The sequence below is a fragment of the Rana temporaria genome, chromosome 3 (assembly GCF_905171775.1).
Source record: "Rana temporaria chromosome 3, aRanTem1.1, whole genome shotgun sequence".
NCBI classification, from domain to species: domain Eukaryota; kingdom Metazoa; phylum Chordata; class Amphibia; order Anura; family Ranidae; genus Rana; species Rana temporaria.
Window position 1 is genome coordinate 494,927,567 of NC_053491.1, and position 19,629 is coordinate 494,947,195.

Consider the following 19,629-nt stretch of genomic DNA (forward strand, 5'->3'; position numbering starts at 1 on the left):
CCGTTACAGCTCCGTTAGAAGAGAATGCGCGGCATTAAAAGATTTGCAGCGTGACGAATGTGCTATCTCCATTACCAGCGCTAGTTTTATCAGACCAAGCGCTTCCATCTCCTCCTTGATTCAGAGCATGCATGGAATTTCGTGCATCGGGAATCGTCTACACACGCTCGGAATTCAAGAGAATGGATTTTGTTGTCGGAAAATTTGAGAACCAGCTCTCAAATTTTTGTTTTCCGGAAATTCCGACAGCAAATGTCCGATGGGGCCTACACACGGTCGGAATTTCCGACAACAAGCTCCCATCGAACATTTGTTGTCGGAAATTCCGAGTGTGTGTACGCAGCAATACTGTTTTATTGGTACTATGGAATAAACCCGCCCTGAATCCAAGGGTGGGGGGAGTGTCTCTGAGTCATTTTTATGCTGTAACATGTGCTGGAATAAAGGCAGTTTTGATGTTGTTCACCCCCTACACTGAAGTCTGTCTGGTGACTGGGGGGCTAAAGAGTCTTGGACGGTGCTGGTTCTGGACAGAGGAAGCATTGACGGCAGACATAGTCCTGTTGAGGATGAGGGTTTGTCACATATACCATCTGACCAGACATTTATAGGTAATTTCTATGCTGTTTGAGTCTACCGAGTAACTGTATACAGCTCTCAATATTTTATTCAATTGTCGCTCTGAAAACTCATTGCGCAGCACCCCGTAAAATTTGAAGAGTGTAATATAAAATCTACTTACAGCAGCAAAAAGTACAAAGGCATTGGAATCAAAACATCCGTCACACACATTCCCGCAGCGACTCAAAATCATCGCTATTTCCTGCCTTGCCTGATGTACAATTCGTCCGATTGGACGTCTTCTGTGAGGCCCCTACTGCTTTACAGAAGACGTCCAATCGGACAAAACGTACGTCAGGTAGGGCCGGAAATAACGGTGATGTTGAGATGCCCATGGAATGTGCAGGACGGATGTTTTGTTTCCAATGCCTTTGTAATTTTTGCTGCTGTAAGTAGATTTTATATTAAACTCTTCAAATTTTACTGGGCGCTGCGCAATGAGTTTTCCTTCTCTCATTATTACTCTGCATGAGTGGTTCCTGTGGATACCTTGAAGGCTCATATCTCTGGCGGTTTCCATTATTGGGTTCCATTGGATGTCTGGATTGGCTGGTGTAATCTGCACCAAGTGCGAGGCGTAATAAACCTCACAGACGTGAATATTGACCTGGAAAGGTCCATTGATCTGGTCAGCAGATATCTTACCTTTATTCTCCTGAGCACTGGGTTGGGTGTCGCACTGGATAAGAATTGGAGGACATTACGAAATGTTTTCATCACTTTATGGACTTTTTGGTGTTTCTGGATATTTTAGTTTTTATTTATATCTATGGGCCAAATCCTCAAAAGGGATACGCAGGCGGAACTGCTGTTCAGCCTGCGTATCCCTGTGCCTATCTTTGGAACTGATCCACAGAATCAGGCTGGGATAGGAACGCGGAAGCCCTGGACAAAATCAGAATATAAAGGTATGTACGGAAAAAAAAAAATGACCTGCCGAAAGTAAATGTCCTTAGTATGCTGGCTCTGCTAGATGTAATGTTAAAAACATTTTTTTTGGTTGAACCCCCGCTTTAAGTAATTTAAATTTTTAAACTATTCACAAAAATTGATCATTGTGTACACTGAGCGCACATTTTTTCATTTTAGTATGACTGTTGTGATGTATGTTTAGACTTGTGGAAAGTTCTGAGGAATTATTGTAGAACTTCCCCTATTTCCTACGAAGTGATGAGCTGGTAGGGATGTAGTGAAGTCAGGGAGTCAAATTGTATAAAAGAAGGAACTTTTGAATCGAGAGCTCCAAACCACAGAGAGAGACTGAGAGGACAACACCGAGCCTACAACACTGAGACTACAACTCCGAGACTACAACACCAAGACTACAAGACTGAGACCACAACACTGAGACTACAACACCGAGACTACAACACCGAGACTACAACACCAAGACCACAAGATCGAGACCACAACAGTGAGACTACAACACCGAGACCACAAGACCGAGACCACAACACTGAGACTACAACACCGAGACTACAACACCGAGACTACAACACCAAGACCACAAGATCGAGACCACAACAGTGAGACTACAACACCGAGACCACAACACTGAGACCACAAGACCGAGACCACAAGACCGAGACCACAAGATCGAGACCACAACAGTGAGACCACAAGACCGAGACCAGTGATACTACTAGGTGAGACCAAGAGAGAGGAATTATATATATCCTGTTACATATGGATCTGTCTGTCTATAATGGTGTCTTCTACAGGACATGTCAGTGCGGTATAAGGACATAGAACGTCTTGAGGAAGACCCAACATTCAACCAGAGTCCCATAGAAAATCATTCAACTTACCAAGGTATGAATCACCGTACATAACACCACAGATACCGAGAATTACACCCGATATACAGGACAAGAGAAGTGGTACTGATTCAATGCAATTCTCTCTTTCAGGAATTATCATGAACAGGTGGATCCCCCAACTCTCCTCCGGCCTGATGTGCTTTATGTCAGCACTTTGTACTGGACTCCTCTTCATCATCATCATCCTCATCGTCACCATCACACGTGAGTTCACTCTCACTGTGTCTCTGAACAAATACCTCACATTCCATCCACACTTATCACAGGTAACTTACCTGACTGTCCACACTACATTCTCTGGAAGATCTCCCCCCACTGTCCACACTACATTCTCTGGAAGATCTCCCCCCACCATCCACACTACATTCTCTGGAAGATCTCCCCCACTGTCCACACTACATTCTCTGGAAGATCCCCCCCACTGTCCACACTACATTCTCTGGAAGATCCCCCCCCCCACTGTCCACACTACATTCTCTGGAAGATCTCCCCCCACCATCCACACTACATTCTCTGGAAGATCTCCCCCCACCATCCACACTACATTCTCTGGAAGATCTCCCCCACTGTCCACACTACATTCTCTGGAAGATCCCCCCCACTGTCCACACTACATTCTCTGGAAGATCTCCCCCACTGTCCACACTACATTCTCTGGAAGATCTCCCCCCACTGTCCACACTACATTCTCTGGAAGATCTCCCCCACTGTCCACACTACATTCTCTGGAAGAGCTCCCCCCCACTATCCACACTACATTCTCTGGAAGATCTCCCCCCACTGTCCACACTACATTCTCTGGAAGATCTCCCCCACTGTCCACACTACATTCTCTGGAAGATCTCCCCCACTGTCCACACTACATTCTCTGGAAGATCCCCCCCACTGTCCACACTACATTCTCTGGAAGATCCCCCCACTGTCCACACTACATTCTCTGGAAGATCCCCCCCACTGTCCACACTACATTCTCTGAAAGATCTCCCCACACTGTCCACACTACATTCTCTGGACGATCTCCCCCCACTGTCCACACTACATTCTCTGGAAGATCTCCCCCCACTGTCCACACTACATTCTCTGGATGATCTCCCCCCACTGTCCACACTACATTCTCTGGAAGATCTCCCCCCACTGTCCACACTACATTCTCTGGAAGATCTCCCCCCACTGTCCACACTACATTCTCTGGAAGATCTCCCCTGCTGTCCACACTACATTCTCTGGAGATCCCCCCCCACTGTCCACACTACATTCTCTGGAGATCCCCCCCCCCCCCAGTGTCCACACTACATTCTCTGGAAGATCTCCCCCCACTGTCCACACTACATTCTCTGGACGATCTCCCCCCACTGTCCACACTACATTCTCTGGAAGATCTCCCCCCACTGTCCACACTACATTCTCTGGAATATCTCCCCCCACTGTCCACACTACATTCTCTGGAAGATCTCTCCCCACTGTCCACTCTACATTCTCTGGAAGATCTCCCCCCACTGTCCATACTACATTCTCTGTAAGATCTCCCCCAAACCATCCACACTACATTCTCTGGAAGATCTCCCCCCACTGTCCACACTACATTCTCTGGAAGATCTCCCCCCACTGTCCACACTACATTCTCTGGAAGATCTCCCCTCACCATCCACACTACATTCTCTGGAAGATCGCCCCCCCCCCCCACTGTCCACACCACATTCTCTGGAAGATCTCCCATGAGTAATAATTGAGGATCCAGGGTGGAGGCAGTTTCAGGGTCCTCCTCTGTATTCCTTATCTTCTGGGATAAATTCTGGTTATTTGTCTCCGGCAGGTCAGGGGGTGGATCACACAGAGCAGATCCTGGATGTGAAGCTGAGGAACCTGAGTCTAGGAGTGGACTCCAGAGTGGAGAAACTGTCCCAGGATGGTAAGATGGACCTCTGAGGGGTGACACTATGTGATGGGGGTCTGGTCTAGGATGGTAAGATGGACCTCTCAGGGGTGACACTATGTGACGGGGGTCTGGTCTAGGATGGTAAGATGGACCTCTGAGGGGTGACACTATGTGACGGGGGTCTGGGGTAGGATGGTAAGATGGACCTCTGAGGGGAGACACTATGTGACGGGGGTCTGGTCTAGGATGGTAAGATGGACCTCTGAGGGGAGACACTATGTGACGGGGGTCTGGTCTAGGATGGTAAGATGGACCTATGAGGGGTGACACTATGTGATGGGGGTCTGGTCTAGGATTGTAAGATGGACCTCTGAGGGGTGACATTATGTGACGGGGGTCTGGTCTAGGATGGTTAGATGGACCTCTGAGGGGAGACACTGTGTGACGGGGGTCTGGTCTAGGATGGTAATATGGACCTCTGAGGGAGACACTATGTGATCGGGGTCTGGTCTAGGATGGTAAGATGGACCTCTGAGGGGAGACACTATGTGACGGGGGTCTAGTCTAGGATGGTAAGATGGACCTCTGAGGGGAGACACTGTGTGGCAGGGGTCTGGTCTAGGATGGTAAGATGGACCTCTGAGGGGTGACACTATGTGACGGGGGTCTGGTCTAGGATGGTAAGATGGACCTCTGAGGGGAGACACTATGTGATGGGGTCTGGTCTAGGATGGTAAGATGGACCTCTGAGGGGTGACACTATGTGACGGGGGTCTGGTCTAGGATGGTAAGATGGACCTCTGAGGGGAGACACTATGTGACGGGGGTCTGGTCTAGGATGGTAAGATGGACCTCTGAGGGGAGACACTATGTGACGGGGTCTGGTCTAGGATGGTAAGATGGACCTCTGAGGGGTGAACCTATGTGATGGGGGTCTGGTCTAGGATGGTAAGATGGACTTCTGAGGGTAGACACTATGTGATGGGGGTCTGGTCTAGGATGGTAAGATGGACCTCTGAGGGTAGACACTATGTGATGGGGGTCTGGTCTAGGATGGTAAGATGCCCCTATGAGGGTAGACACTATGTTATGGGGTCTGGTCTAGGATGGTAAGATGCCCCTATGAGGGGTGACACTATGTGATGGGGGTCTGGTCTAGGATGGTAAGATGGACCTCTGAGGGGTGACACTATGTGACGGGGGTCTGGTCTAGGATGGTAAGATGGACCTCTGAGGGGTGACACTATGTGATGGGGGTCTGGTCTAGGATGGTAAGATGGACCTCTGAGGGGTGACACTATGTGATGGGGGTCTGGTCTAGGATGGTAAGATGGACCTCTGAGGAGTGACACTATGTGATGGGGGTCTGGTCTAGGATGGTAAGATGGACCTCTGAGGGGAGACACTATGTGACGGGGGTCTGGTCTAGGATGGTAAGATGGACCTCTGAGGGGAGACACTATGTGAGGGGGGTCTGGTCTAGGATGGTAAGATGGACCTCTGAGGGGAGACACTATGTGACGGGGGTCTGGTCTAGGATGGTAAGATGGACCTCTGAGGGGAGACACTATGTGACGGGGGTCTGGTCTAGGATGGTAAGATGGACCTCTGAGGGGAGACACTATGTGACGGGGGTCTGGGCTCCTCATCTTATGAATGTTCTTCTCCTCTAGATTCCAGGATGATGGAGAAACTGACCAACATCGAAACCTACATAAAGGACATGAGAGGTGAGCTGGGTCAGGTTGGAAGTGTGGAGGGTACAAATTACAAAAGGTGAACAAACATTTTAAAAACATAATTCACTGATAAACTGTAGAACGTGATCTATCAAGGTGATCGGGGTAAAAGGCATATATGTGTAGTACGGGGGTCTATCATCATATAGATGTACAGAATACGTTTATAATTGGTTTCCTCTCTTCATAGCTTCCAGTGTAATTACTAAAATAAATAGGATGGAGGCATCTGTGAACCGAATTTTATCTGATGATGTAACAGGTAATCGTTCGCTCCAATATTAGACATGAAATATGTATTTTGGGGGTCAGGAGATCATTATTATGAAAATCTTCAAAGCATTGATCTAACCATGGACTGTAAAGAGGCAGGGATTATATGGAAATGGGGTGGCTTTCCTGAATATGGGTGTTTTTGGACACTTTTGAGGCTGTGCTTGGAATTCTCAGAGGGTTAAACTTTTCATACTGGAGATAGCAATACTTGATATTTGGCCAAACCTTGGCTTACTCCTTTTTGGGCTTCTGGCTCCATATTGTAGACCAAACGTGCCTCAACCAATGTTGATGATTTACGATTGTACTGAAAGAAAAAACTCCATCTGGTATTCTTTCTCCTTGGGCTTTAAGCAGACCTGAGTTGAAATTTTGTGGTGGTATAACTGCCTCACTTAGGGCTATCGGAAAATGAACTTCTCTATGTATTTGTATGTGTATACTATAGAGAGGTCTGAAGGACATGTACACAGCACACTGAGGTGTTCTTTATATTACAGGTTCTCTTGGAAATGACATCCAGAGGATTCTGGAAGCCATCGCAGGACTGAGAGACGAGATCCGGAAAGGGAACAGTAAGTTTATTTAATTCCAGGAACCAGAAAATGTAGTCACCAAACTGTCATTTCCCAGAACACCTTATTGTTCAAGGGAAAACCCAAACTCTGACCCTAACCCTCTAACCCTAACCCTAAGTTCCAACCCTAACCCTAACTGACCTTTGACCTATGAACTTTAAACAAAACCCTAAGTGCATCTCCATTCCCAGATCCCGATCAGTTTGTCGGAAAAAGGGCAAAAAAATGAGCTTGGCAGCCTTATAAAAAACATTTGCGCAAAGTGCAGTGCTGATGGGTTGTTGGAAGTGTTGGGTGGACAGGGTGCTGATAGATTGTTAGGAATGTTGGGTGGACAGGGTGCTGATGGGTTGTTGGGAGTGTTGGGTGAACAGGGTGCTGATGGGTTGTTGGGAGTGTTGGGTGGACAGGGTGCTGATAGATTGTTAGGAATGTTGGGTGGACATGGTGCTGATGGGTTGTTGGGAGTGTTGGGTGGACAGGGTGCTGATGGGTTGTTGGGAGTGTTGGGTGGACAGGGTGCTGATAGATTGTTGGGAATGTTGGGTGGACAGGGTGCTGATGGGTTGATGGGAGTGTTGGGTGGACAGGGTGCTGATAGGTTGTTGGGAGTGTTGGGTTGACAGGGTGCTGATACATTGTTAGGAATGTTTTTTGGACAGGGTGCTGATAGGTTTTTGGAAATTTTTGGGTGGGTAAAGTGCTGATATGCTGTTGGGAGTGTTGGTGGATAGAGTGCTGATGGGTAGTTGGGAGTGTTGGGTTGACAGGGTGCTAATAGATTGCTGAAAGTGTTGAGTGGACAGAGTGCTCATAGGTTTTTGGGAGTGTTGGATGGACAGAGTGCTGGTAGATTTTTGGAAGTTTTGGATGGACAGAGTGCTGATCGGTTGTTGGGAGTGCTGGATGAGATAAAGTACTTAGAGGTTGTTGGAAGTGTTGGGTGGACAGAGTGCTGATAGGTTGTTGAGGGTTTTGGATGGACAGAGTGCTGATATATTCCTGGGAGTGTTGGATGGACATCATGTTGGTAGATTGTTGGGAGTGTTGGATGGACAGGGTGCTGATAGGTTGTTGAGAGCAATGGATAGATAGGGTGCTGATGGGTTGTTGGGAGTGTTGGATGGATGGGGTTCTGATGGGATGTTGGGAGTGTTGGATGGATGGGGTGTTGATGGGTTGTTGGGAGTGTTGGATGGATGGGGTGTTGATGGGTTGTTGGGAGTGATGGATGGATGGGATGTTGATGAGTTGTTGGAAGGGTTGGATGGATGGGGTGCTGATGGGTTGTTAGGAGTGTTGGATGGATGAGGTGTTGATGGGTTGTTGGGAGTGTTGGATGGATGGGGTGTTGATGGGTTGTTGGGAGTGTTGGATGGACGGGGTGTTGACGGGTTGTTGGGAGTGTTGGATGGACAGGGTGCTGGTAGATTGTTGGAAGTTTTGGATGGACAGAGTGCTGATAGGTTGTTGGGAGTGCTGGGTGAGACAAAGTACTTAGAGGTTGTTGAAAGTGTAGGGTAGACAGAGTGCTGTTAGGTTGTTGGGGGTTTTAGATGGACAGAGTGCTGATATATTGTTGGGAGTGTTGGATGAACAGGGTGCTGATAGGTTGTTGGGAGTGTTGGATGGACAGGGTGATGAGAGGTTGTTGAGAGCAATGGATAGATAGGGTGCTGATGGGTTGTTAAGAGTGTTGGATGGATGGGGTGTTGATGGTTTTGGTTTGTTGGGAGTGTTGGATGGATGGGGGTGTTAATGGGTTGTGTGGAGTGTTGGATGGATGGGGTGTTGGGATGTTGGAAGTTTTGGATGGATGGAGTGTTGATGGGATGTTTGAATTGTTGAATGTTTGGGGTGTTGATGAGTTGTTGGGAATTTTGGATGTATGTGCTGTTGATGGAATGTTGGAAGTGATGGATGGGATGATGATGGGTTTTTGGGACAGTTGGATGGATAGTTGATGGTTTGTTGGGAGGATGTAGTGCTGATGGGTTGTTGGGATTGGGTGGATGTGGTATTTATGGGTTGTTGGGAGTGTTGGATGAGAGTTATGTTAATGAGCTGTTGAGAGTATTGGATGGATAGGGTGCTTATGGGTTTTTGGGAGTGTGGGATAGATGTGGTGTTAATGAGTTGTTTGGAGTGTTGGATGGATGGGGTGTTGATGGGATGTTGGGAGTGTTGTGTGGATGGGGTGATGATGAGTTGGGGTTATTGGATGGATGGGGGTGTTGATGGGATGTTGGGAGTGATGGATGGATGGGGTGTTGATGAGTTGTTGGGTTTTTTTGGATGGATGGGGTGTTGATGGGATGTTGGAAGTGATGGATGGATGGGGGTGTTGATGGGATGTTGGAAGTGATGGATGGATGGGGTGATGATGGGTTGTTGGGAGTGATGGATGGATGGGGTGATGATGGATGGATGGGGTGATGATGGGTTGTTGGGAGTGATGGATGGATGGGGTGATGATGGGATGTTGGGAGTGTTGGATGGATGGGGTGTTGATTGGATGTTGGGAGTGTTGGATGGATGGGGTGATGATGGGATGTTGGAAGTGATGGATGGATGAGGTGATGATGGGATTTTGGGAGTGTTGGGTGGATGGGGTGATGATGGGATGTTGGAAGTGATGGATGGATGGGGTGATGATGGGTTGTTGGGAGTGATGGATGGATAAGGTGATGATGGGATGTTGGGAGTGTTGGATGGATGGGGTGTTGATGGGATGTTGGAAGTGATGGATGTATGGGGTGTTGATGGGGTGTTGGAAGTGATGGATGGATGGGGTGATGATGGGATGTTGGAAGTGATGGATGGATGGGGTGATGAAGGGTTGTTAGGAGTGTTGGATGGATGGGGTGTTGATGGTTTGTTGAGAGTGTTGGATGGATGGGATGTTGATAGGTTGAATGAATGAAAAACTTATAAAGCGCGGCGCATGCGAACTGAATCGCTTCTGGGCGCTAGTTGTTCGTGTCTCATGACATCAAAAGAGCAGAGTTTTAATCTGTCTTCTGAAAGTCAGGTGGTTTTCCTCCAACCGAATGCTGGTTGGTAAAGCGTTCCATAGTCTCGGACCTTGAAAAGCAAACCTTCTTTCTCCTTTGGACTTGTATTTGGTTTTTGGTACCCTGACCAGATTTTGGTCGGTGGATCGCAGAACGCGATTGGAATTGTGAGGTTCTATCTTGTCGCAAAGATATTGCGGAGCCTTCCCATGGATGCACTTATGTGTCAGGCAGAGTGCTTTAAATACAATTCTGTCTTTTACTGGCAGCCAGTGAAGGGTTCTCAGTGAAGGTGAGATTGATTCCCATTTTTTTTTCCCAGTCACCAGTCTGGCGGCCGTATTCTGAACGACTTGCAGACGGGAGATTTGGTACTTTGGGAGTCCGAGGTAAAGGGCGTTAGCATAGTCCAGTCTGGAATTCACGATTGTTCCCACCACGACTGCTACGTCTTCTTTGGGGATAAATGGAATAAGTCTGCGTAGTAGGCGCAACAGATGGTGCGCTCCGCTGACTGATTGTCATGAAGGTGTCGAAGATGACCCCGAGACTTTTCACTTTGGAGCTAGGGGTGATGATTTGGCCCAGAATGGGCGGGGGTGTCCAGGTTGTTGCTGGTTGACTCTTTAAGGTGGCGTGAAACATAAGAAGTTCTGTTTTGGAACTGTTGAGTTTAAGATAACTCTTTGTCATCCAGTTTTCTATCAAAGAGAGACATTTCTCTAAACTGGGATGATGATCCTTTTTGTTGCAGATGCGAAAATACAGTTGCGTATCGTCTGCATAAGAGTGATAGAGTAGTTCTTGGCTACTGATAATATCAAAGAGAGGGCGAAGATAGATGTTGAAAAGCACCGGTGACAGGGGGGATCCTTGGGGAGTTGGGAGTTTTGGATGGATGGGTGTTGATGGGTTGTTGAGGTGTTGATTGGTTGTTTATTGTGTTGAGTGGACAGTGTTATGCTAATGTGTTGTTGGGAATATTGGATGGATGGGATGGTGGAACTGTTGCAAGGATGGGGAGTTGATGGGTTGTTGGGAGAACTGGATAGATGGGGTGCTGATGTTTTCTTTGGAGAGTTGGATGGATGGGGTTCTTTTGGGTTGTTTGGAGTGTTGGATGGATGGGGTGTTGATGGATTGTTGGGGGTGTTGGGTGAATGAGGTGCTGATGGGTTGTTGGGAATGTTGAATTGGTGGTGGGCCGATGGGCTGTTGGAACTGTTGGATGGGTGGGGTGTTGTTGAGTTGTTCGGAGAATTGAATGGATAGGGCATTAGCCGGTTGTTGGGAGTGCTGGGTGGATAGGGGGTTGATGGGGTTTTTAATGTGATAGGTGCTAATGAATTGTCCAGAGTTTTAGATAGATAGGATGTTGGTAATATTAGAAGGATGGGGTGCTAATTGGTTGCTGGGAATGTTTGGAAGGGGTGCTGATTGGTTGCTGGGAATGTGTGGAAGGGGTGCTGATTGGATGCTGGGAATGTGTGGAAGGGATGCTGATTGGATGCTGGGAATGTGTGGAAGGGGTGCTGATTGGATGCTGGGAATGTGTGGAAGGGATGCTGATTGGATGCTGGGAATGTGTGGAAGGGATGCTGATTGGATGCTGGGAATGTGTGGAAGGGGTGCTGATTGGTTGCTGGGAATGTGTGGAAGGGGTGCTGATTGGTTGCTGGGAATGTGTGGAAGGGGTGCTGATTGGTTGCTGGGAATGTGTGGAAGGGGTGCTGATTGGTTGCTTGGAATGTTAGGTGAAAAGGAAGATGATCGTTTTTGGGAGTATTGGATGGACAGTGTTGATGGATTGTTGGGTTGCGGTTCATTTTTGATCAGTCTAGGTATTATAGGTGACAGGGCCCCTTTAATTTATTACTATAAATGAGTATTATGGTGGTGACACTGTCCGGGATTAGAAGATGTGAGGTAGCAGAGCTGTCTCCTGATGGCACACAAGTCTTGTGAAGTTTGTCTCGTCTTTCAGAGTCTCTGGGATGATAAACGTCTTTGTTGATGTATGTGTTGCTGTTGAATAATTTGATATTTGTCGATCTCCTTCCCTCAGGCTCTACTGATCCATTGTGTGAGGTGGGCTGGAAGCACTATGGCCTCAACTGCTACTACTTTTCCCAGCGTGTGCGATCTTGGGAGAGTGCGAAAAAAGACTGCGAGAGGAAGAAGGCTCATTTGGTGGTCATTAATGGCGAGGAAGAAAATGTGAGAATTCTGGGAGCGTCATATGATCTGCCTGTATTTCCTTCCTATGACTGGTCATTGGGTGTGCCGTGATGGGAAGGCTTCCTACAGATCTGGAGAAAGGAATGGGGGCTGATCCCCAAACACATGTACCACGGCCACTACAAGGGGGGCAGAATGGATATACTTAGATGTTCTCTGCGTGTGTGTCTACAGAATGTTGTATCTAGAGTATATAAATATATAATAATAGTGTGTGACTGTGGGGGAGGGGACATTAGATTGTAAGCTCCTCTGGTACAGACACTGGTGTGGCTGGCCCAGTGTTCTCTCTACAGCACTGCAGTATATGTCAGAGCCAGGGGCGTCGTTAGGGGGGGCTGGAGCCCCGAATGGGTCCCCGAAAAGCCCAGAGTCTCAGGCATGCAGTATTTAGTTGTTAGCCCCGAGCGCCGCTGAGTAGGGACCATTCAAACAAAGAACTCGCTGCTCCAGTTGAGACAAGAAGCCTAATGATATCACAGGTGCCTGCCTCGTTTCGCCTCCGCATACGATCAACACTGGAGAAACGGCAGCACTTCAAGATCCATCGAAATTCTTATTTAATAGGCGAACATCCCAAGTGTTACAGACAGTTCAGATGGTAGATGAATAATGATAATGAGTAAGCGCACCTGTTAGTGTGTGAAACGCGTCTACCATTTGAACTGTCTGTAACACTTGGGATGTTCGTCTATTAAATAAGAATTTTGATTGATCTTGAAGTGCTGCCATTTCTTCAGTGTTGATCAGGGACTATTCTGATCCCGAGAGCTGCCGAGCGCCGCCGAGTGTGGCCAAGTGACATAGCAGGCCCCGCCTTCTGAAGCCTGCAACACCTATGTTGGACATCCCACTGGTCCAATTGCCGGGACCGCGGGACGTGTAACGTCCATCATAGGCGCTGCAAGCTCCAGAAGGCAGGAGTTACAATGCCACTGCCGCGCCATGCCACGCCACATCCTCGCTCGGCGCTCGGTTCCGCAGCTCTCCTCGGCTCTTCCTCTGGCTGCATCTCTATGATGATGGGCATTGGTAAGCCGCACCCTCAGCCTAAAAAAAGCCCATGCCACATACACCACACCACCCCCCTCCCCCGGCCTTGGACTTCAGGCTAAAGCCCCTGGTCTTTTTGCCACATAGCAATGCCCCTGGTCAGAGCTATACTATAGACATTGACATAAACACTGTAACGTTATCTATTTTTTATCTTTTTAAAGACTTTTCTACAAGAACTTTCTCAATCTGAGACCGCGTGGATCGGTCTCACAGATGTGGATGGATCCTGGAAATGGGTGGACGGAACTTCTTTTGATGCTACTCCAAAGTAAGACACTGACCCCCCCCCCATCCCTCTGACTTTGTTCCATAATCTGAATGCTCTCCTTGTTTGTCAGATGTGATTTGTCTACCTTTTTGGATGTATTCTTGGTGGTTCTCTTTGGGTCATCTTTTCTATATAGGTCCTGCCATCAGTTCTGCTCAGTGAAAGGTTTGGCCCAGTCACTATTTTCCTTGGTTCCTCCTGCAGGTTCTGGGAGCCTGGTCAGCCTGATGAATGGTTCGGTCACGGTCTCGAAGGAGGAGAAGATTGTGCTGAGTTGAAAAGCTCAGGTGGTTGGAATGATGGTCATTGTTCCAGGAGCTATCCGTATATCTGTGAGAAGAAAAGTTCTTGACCAGCAAACAGGAAAGCACCTGACATCTTCACTCCCAATGACTCCTCCTCCTCCTCTGCTACACCACAGTGATGAGTCTACTAATGAAATACTAAAATGCACCAGCAGGGCATGCTGGGCTCTATAGTTCCTGAAGAGCATCTCTGGGGTGTCCAATCACAATACAGTAATGAGTAGAGGGGTTCTTGCCATGCGCGATGTTCAGCAGAAGTTTCTTAGCTGTACTTTGTACATATCAGAGAATAAACAAGTGGGGATGAACTCCTCAGGGGCGGGGATTGTGTTTTATGTGGATGATCAGGGGATGAACTCCTCAGGGGCGGGGATTGTGTTCTATGTGGATGATCAGTATTAATAAAATCATGCACACAATGATTCTCTGTGTACATAAATGTATTTATCTGGTGATGTCTGTGAAGATCTGCACATCCTGTATATCATAAAACACAAGGGCCGAGGCCCACCAGGCCATTTCAAGTAGCCCTCACAATTCTCCTCTTCCTTGCAGAAGCACAAGGTAAGATGGTGCACTGTGATGTGAAGGAGAGTGTGGGACTCCTGACTTCTTCAGTAAACTTTCTTGTGGGTGATACCAGTGGTGTGTGTAACAGAACTATGTATTCTGCCTGTACATCTAAAATAATCATGCAGTGGGACATACAAAGGACCGAATGACTTGTTCCAATTGGATTTACCACATTATATTCTGAGCTCAAAGTGTTAATTGTAGAGTGACTCTTTCACTGCTAAATTCTAATGCCCTCTGTGACGGTAGTAGAAAACATCCACGTCAAGCATTCCCATAAAATAAAATCACCCAATATTCCATGAGGAGGAATATTCCTGGGATCGCCGAATAACCCACACATGAGCCAAAGCTTAATGCTGGAACAAGACACACTTTAATGGCAGCATGCTGCTAGTTATATACAGTTTACAAGCTAATCATCAATCAAAGAACAATGAAATCTCCACCCCCTTTTCACACACTGGGGCTCCCATACAGATTACAGGTAGACACTTTGGAGCCGACCCTGACAAGGCACATTTCTTTGGATAATGACATCAGTGAAGTTAATTACTACAACGAAGCAATCAGAATAATTAACATGAGCCAATTATCTAATCATTTAGCCTGACGATACAATACACATCTCTTAAGGGTAAACACAGGTCTTCTTCACACACACAATAGATCAATTACCCTTTAGAATAGAGAGCTGGCTGGTGATGGGACATTAACATTTCAACAGTCTGTTATGCAGAGGAATGACTCATTCGGGTCCACATGAAATCACCTTCTACACATAACACACAGACATTAGAATAGAAGGGAGAGAATTAAACCGAAGCATATAGGCAATTGCATAAAAGTCCTTCACACCCTCTTCTCCAGCTAATTGACTCTCTTTTGTGTATTGTACTGACAAGATTATCTGTGAGTGTGTATTATTCTAAAGGTTAATTGAATTCTATTGATAAAGGAATGTGTCTGGTCAGGTCATGTTAAATATAGCTCGGAGCCGAAATGTCTGGATACTGATTAGCTCAAGGGGATGTCAGTATCTCAAAGTATCTGTATTGAAGCCCCCCTCTGTGTGAGGAGGGGGCGAGGAGTTTCATTGTTCCTGTAACAGCTTGTAACTAGATATAAACCAGGAGAATGTAGCATTAAAAACAGTCTACTTGACCCTTCAAAACATAGCCCCGTCTCGTTCTTGAAAGGGCATTCGATGGGATTATTATTCTGCTCATTTTACAGCTGAACCTGACTCTCTCTCTCTGGATCTCGTGGATGGGGTTATACCAGCTGTACTTGCATATCGCAACTTGCCAGGGAAAAGGACGTCTCCAACGGCTGATACCCTCTCACTACTTGGGTAGCCATTACAGTGTGTGACCCTTCTTTTCAGACTTGCAGGAGGAAGGAGGGGAGAAAGCTGGGAAAATTGGGGGGTGAGGTGGTAGGAGGGGCAGAGACCTCAGAGGAAAGATATGAAATAGCTGGGGGAGAATAACTGAAATGAAGGAGTGAAAGGGGAGCTGGGAGGGGGAAGAGGAGAAGCGGGAGTTCAGAGGTGTGGGTGGAAAAATCTGGAAACAGGGGGGTGGAGAGCACTGGGAGGAAGGAGGGTAGAAAGCTGGGAAAAGGAGAGGGAGGAACGAGGCGGTAGGAGGGGAAGAGACCTCGGAGGAGAGGTAGGAAAGAGCTGGGGAGGGGGGAGCTGAAAGGAAGGGGAAAAGAGGGAGAAGAGGAGAGGCGGGAGCTGAGAGGAGGGGGAGGAGAAAGCTGGAAGGAGTGGGTGAAATGATCTGAAAAGAGGGGGTGGAGGGCACTGGGAGGAAGGAGGGGAGAAAGCTGGGAGAGGGAGGAACAAGGTGGTAGGAGGGGGAGAGATTTTAGAGGAAACGTAGGAAAGAGCTGAGAGGGGGGAGCTGAAAGGAAGGGGAAAAGAGGGAGCTTAGAGGGAAAAGCGGGAGCTGAGAGGAGGGGGAGCTGAGAGGAGGGGGAGTAGAAAGCTGGAAGGAGTGGGTGAAAAGATCTGAAAAGCAGGGGTGGAGGGCACTGGAAGGAAGAAGGGGAGAAAGCTGGGAAAAGAAGGTGGTAGGAGGGGCAGAGACCTCAGAGGAAAGGTAGGAAAGAGCTGGGGGGAGGATAACTGAAAGGAAGGAGTGAAGAGGGAGCTGGGAGGGGGAAGAGGAGAAGCGGGAGCTGGGAGGAGTGGGTGGAAAGATCTGGAAACAGGGGGGTGAAGGACACTGGGGGGAAGGAGGGAAGAAAGCTGGAAAAAGCAGAGGGAGGAACGTGGCGGTAGGAGGGGGAGAGACCTCGGAGGAAAGGTAGAAAAAAGCAGTGCAGGGGGAGCTGAAATGAAGGGGAAAATAGGGAGCTTAGAGGAAGAAGTGGAGAGGCGGGAGCTGAGAGGAGGGGGAGTAGAAAGATGGAAGGAGTGGGTGAAAAGATCTGAAAAGAGGGGGTGGAGGGCACTGGGAGGAAGGAGGGAGAAAGCTGGGAAAGGGAGAGGGAGGAACAAGGTGGTAGGAGGGGGAGAGACCTCAGAGGAAACGTTGGAAAGACCTGGGAGGGGGGAGCTGAAAGGAAGGGGAAAAGGGGGAGCTTAGAGGGAGAAGAGGACAGGCGGGAGCTGAGAGGAGGGGAAGTAGAAAGCTGAACGGAGTGGGTGAAAAGATCTGAAAAGAGGGGGTAGAGGGCACTGGAAGGAAGGAGGGGAGAAAGCTGGGAAAAGAAGGTGATAGGAGGGGCAGAGACCTCAGAGGAAAGGTAGGAAAGAGCAGGGGGAGGATAACTGAAAAAAAGGAGTGAAGAGGGAGCTGGGAGGGGGAAGAGGAGAAGCGGGAGCTCGGAGGAGTGGGTGGAAAGATCTGGAAACAGGGGATGAAGGACACTGGGAGGAAGGAGGGTAGAAAGCTGGGAAAAGAAGAGGGAGGAACGAGGCGGTAGGAGGGGGAGAGACCTCAGAGGAAAGGTAGGAAAGAGCTGGGGAGGGGGGGAGCTGAAAGGAAGGGGAAAAGAGGGAGCTTAAAGGAAGAAGAGGAGAGGCGGGAGCTGAAAGGAGGGGGAGTAGAAAGCTGGAAGGAGTGGGTGAAAAGATCTGAAAAGAGGGGGTGGAGGGCACTGGGAAGAAGGAGAGAGAAAGCTGGGAAAAGAAGAGGAAGGAACGAGGCGGTAGGAGGGGGAGAGACCTCAGAGGAAAGGTAGGAAAGGGCTGGGGAGGGGGGAGCTGAAAGGAAGGGGAAAAGAGGGAGCTTAAAGGAAGAAGAGGAGAGGTGGGAGCTGAGAGAAGGTGGAGTAGAAAGCTGGAAGGAGTGGGTGAAAAGATCTGAAAAGAGGGGGTGGAGGGCACTGGGAGGAAGGAGGGAAGAAAGCTGGGAAAAGAAGAGGGAGGAACGAGGCGGTAGGAGGGGGAGATACCTCGAAGGAAAGGTAGGAAAGAGATGGGGAGAGGGGAGCTGAAAGGAAGGGGAAAAGAGGGAGCTTAGAGGGAGAAGAGGAGAAGTGGGAGCTGAGAGAAGGGGGAGTAGAAAGCTGGAAGGAGTGGGTGAAAAGATCTGAAAAGAGGGGGTGGAGGGCACTGGAAGGAAGGAGGGAAGAAAGCTGGGAAAAGGAGGTGGTAGGAGGGGCTGAGACCTCAGAGGAAATGTAGGAAAGAGCTGGGGGGAGGATCACTCAAAGGAAGGAGTGAAGAGGGAGCTGGTAGGGGGAAAAGGAGAAGCGGGAGCTCGGAGGAGTGGGTGGAAAGATCTGGAAACAGGGGGGTGAAGGACACTGGGGGGAAGGAGGGGAGAAAGCTGGGGAAAGGAGAGGAAGGAAAGATAGGAAAGAGCTAGGGAGGGGGGGCTGAAAGCAAGGGGAAAAGAGGGAGCTTAGAGGGGGAAGAGGAGAGGCGGGAGCTGAGAGGAGAAAGTGGGAAGAGTGGGTAAAAAGATCTGGAAACGGGGCGGGGGGCACTGGGAGGAAAAAAGGGAGAAAGCTGGAAAATGGATTGGTAAGAATGAGGTGGCAGGATGGGGAGAGACCTCAGAGTAAAGGTTTAAAAGAGCTGGGGGGAGAGCTGAAAGGAAGGGGAAAAGAGGGATGGGGGGAGGAGAAGCGGGAGACGAGAGCTGGGAGGAGTGGGTGGAAAGATCTGGAAACAAGGGGATGAAGGACACTGGGAGGAAGGAGGGGGAGAAAGCTGGGAAAAGGAGGTGGTCAGAGGGGGTGGAGGGCACTGGAAGGAAGAAGGGGAGAAAGCTGGGAAAAGGAGGTGGTCAGAGGGGCCGAGACCTCAGAGGAAATGTAGGAAAGAGCTGGGGGGAGGATCACTCAAAGGAAGCAGTGAAGAGGGAGCTGGGAGGGGGAAGAGGAGAAGCGGGAGCTCGGAGGAGTGGGTGGAAAGATCTGGAAACAGGGGGTGAAGGACACAGGGGGGAAGGAGGGTAGACAGCTGGGAAAAGGAGAGGCAGTAACGTGGCAGTAGGAGGGGGAGAGACCTCGGAGGAAAGGTAGGAATGAGCTGGGCAGGGGGGGTCTGAAAGGAAGGGTAAAAGAGGGAGCTTAAAGGGGGAAGAGGAGAGGCGGGAGCTGAGAGGAGAAAGCTGGTAGGAGTGGGTAAAACATTCTGGAAACAGATGAAAGGTTGGGAAGAGCTGAAAGGTAGGGGTAAACAGGGATGGGAGGGGGAAGAGGAGAAGCGGGAGCTCGGAGGAGTGGGTGGAAAGATCTGGAAACAGGGGGTGAAGGACACAGGGGGAAGGAGGGGATAAAGCTGGGAAAAGGAGAGGCAGTAACGTGGCGATAGGAGGGGGAGAGACCTCGGAGGAAATGTAGGAAAGAGCTGGGGGGAGGATCACTCAAAGGAAGGAGGGAAGAGGGAGCTGGGAGGGGAAGAGGAGAAGCGGGAACTCGGAGGAGTGGGTGGAAAGATCTGGAAACAGGGGGTGAAGGACACAGGGGGGAAGGAGGGGAGAAAGCTGGGAAAAGGAGAGGCAGTAACGTGGCGGTAGGAGGGGGAGAGACCTCGGAGGAAAGGTAGGAACGAGCTGGGCGGGGGGGGGGGGCTGAAAGGAAGGGTAAAAGAGGGAGCTTAAAGGGGGAAGAGGAGAGGCGGGAGCTGAGAGGAGAAAGCTGGTAGGAGTGGGTAAAACATTCTGGAAACAGATGAAAGGTAGGAAAGAGCTGGGAAGAGCTGAAAGGTAGGGGTAAACAGGGATGGGAGGGGGAAGAGGAGAAGCGGGAACTGGGAGAAGGGGGAGACGACAGCTGGGAGGAGTGGGGGGAAAGATCTGA

General features: G+C 49.0%; 1 protein-coding gene across 1 annotated transcript; it reads left to right on the top strand.

Moving 5' to 3' along the window:
- Positions 1-2,136: 2,136 nt before the first annotated feature.
- LOC120933848 (asialoglycoprotein receptor 1-like) lies at positions 2,137-14,213 on the top strand. The gene is made up of 10 exons (XM_040347260.1): positions 2,137-2,267; positions 2,343-2,433; positions 2,532-2,645; positions 4,255-4,350; positions 5,991-6,047; positions 6,247-6,318; positions 6,833-6,907; positions 11,990-12,141; positions 13,380-13,486; positions 13,691-14,213. The coding sequence occupies exons 2-10, from the start codon at positions 2,346-2,348 to the stop codon at positions 13,836-13,838; spliced, it is 909 nt and encodes a 302-aa protein (XP_040203194.1). The 5' UTR covers positions 2,137-2,267; positions 2,343-2,345; the 3' UTR covers positions 13,839-14,213.
- Positions 14,214-19,629: the final 5,416 nt, after the last annotated feature.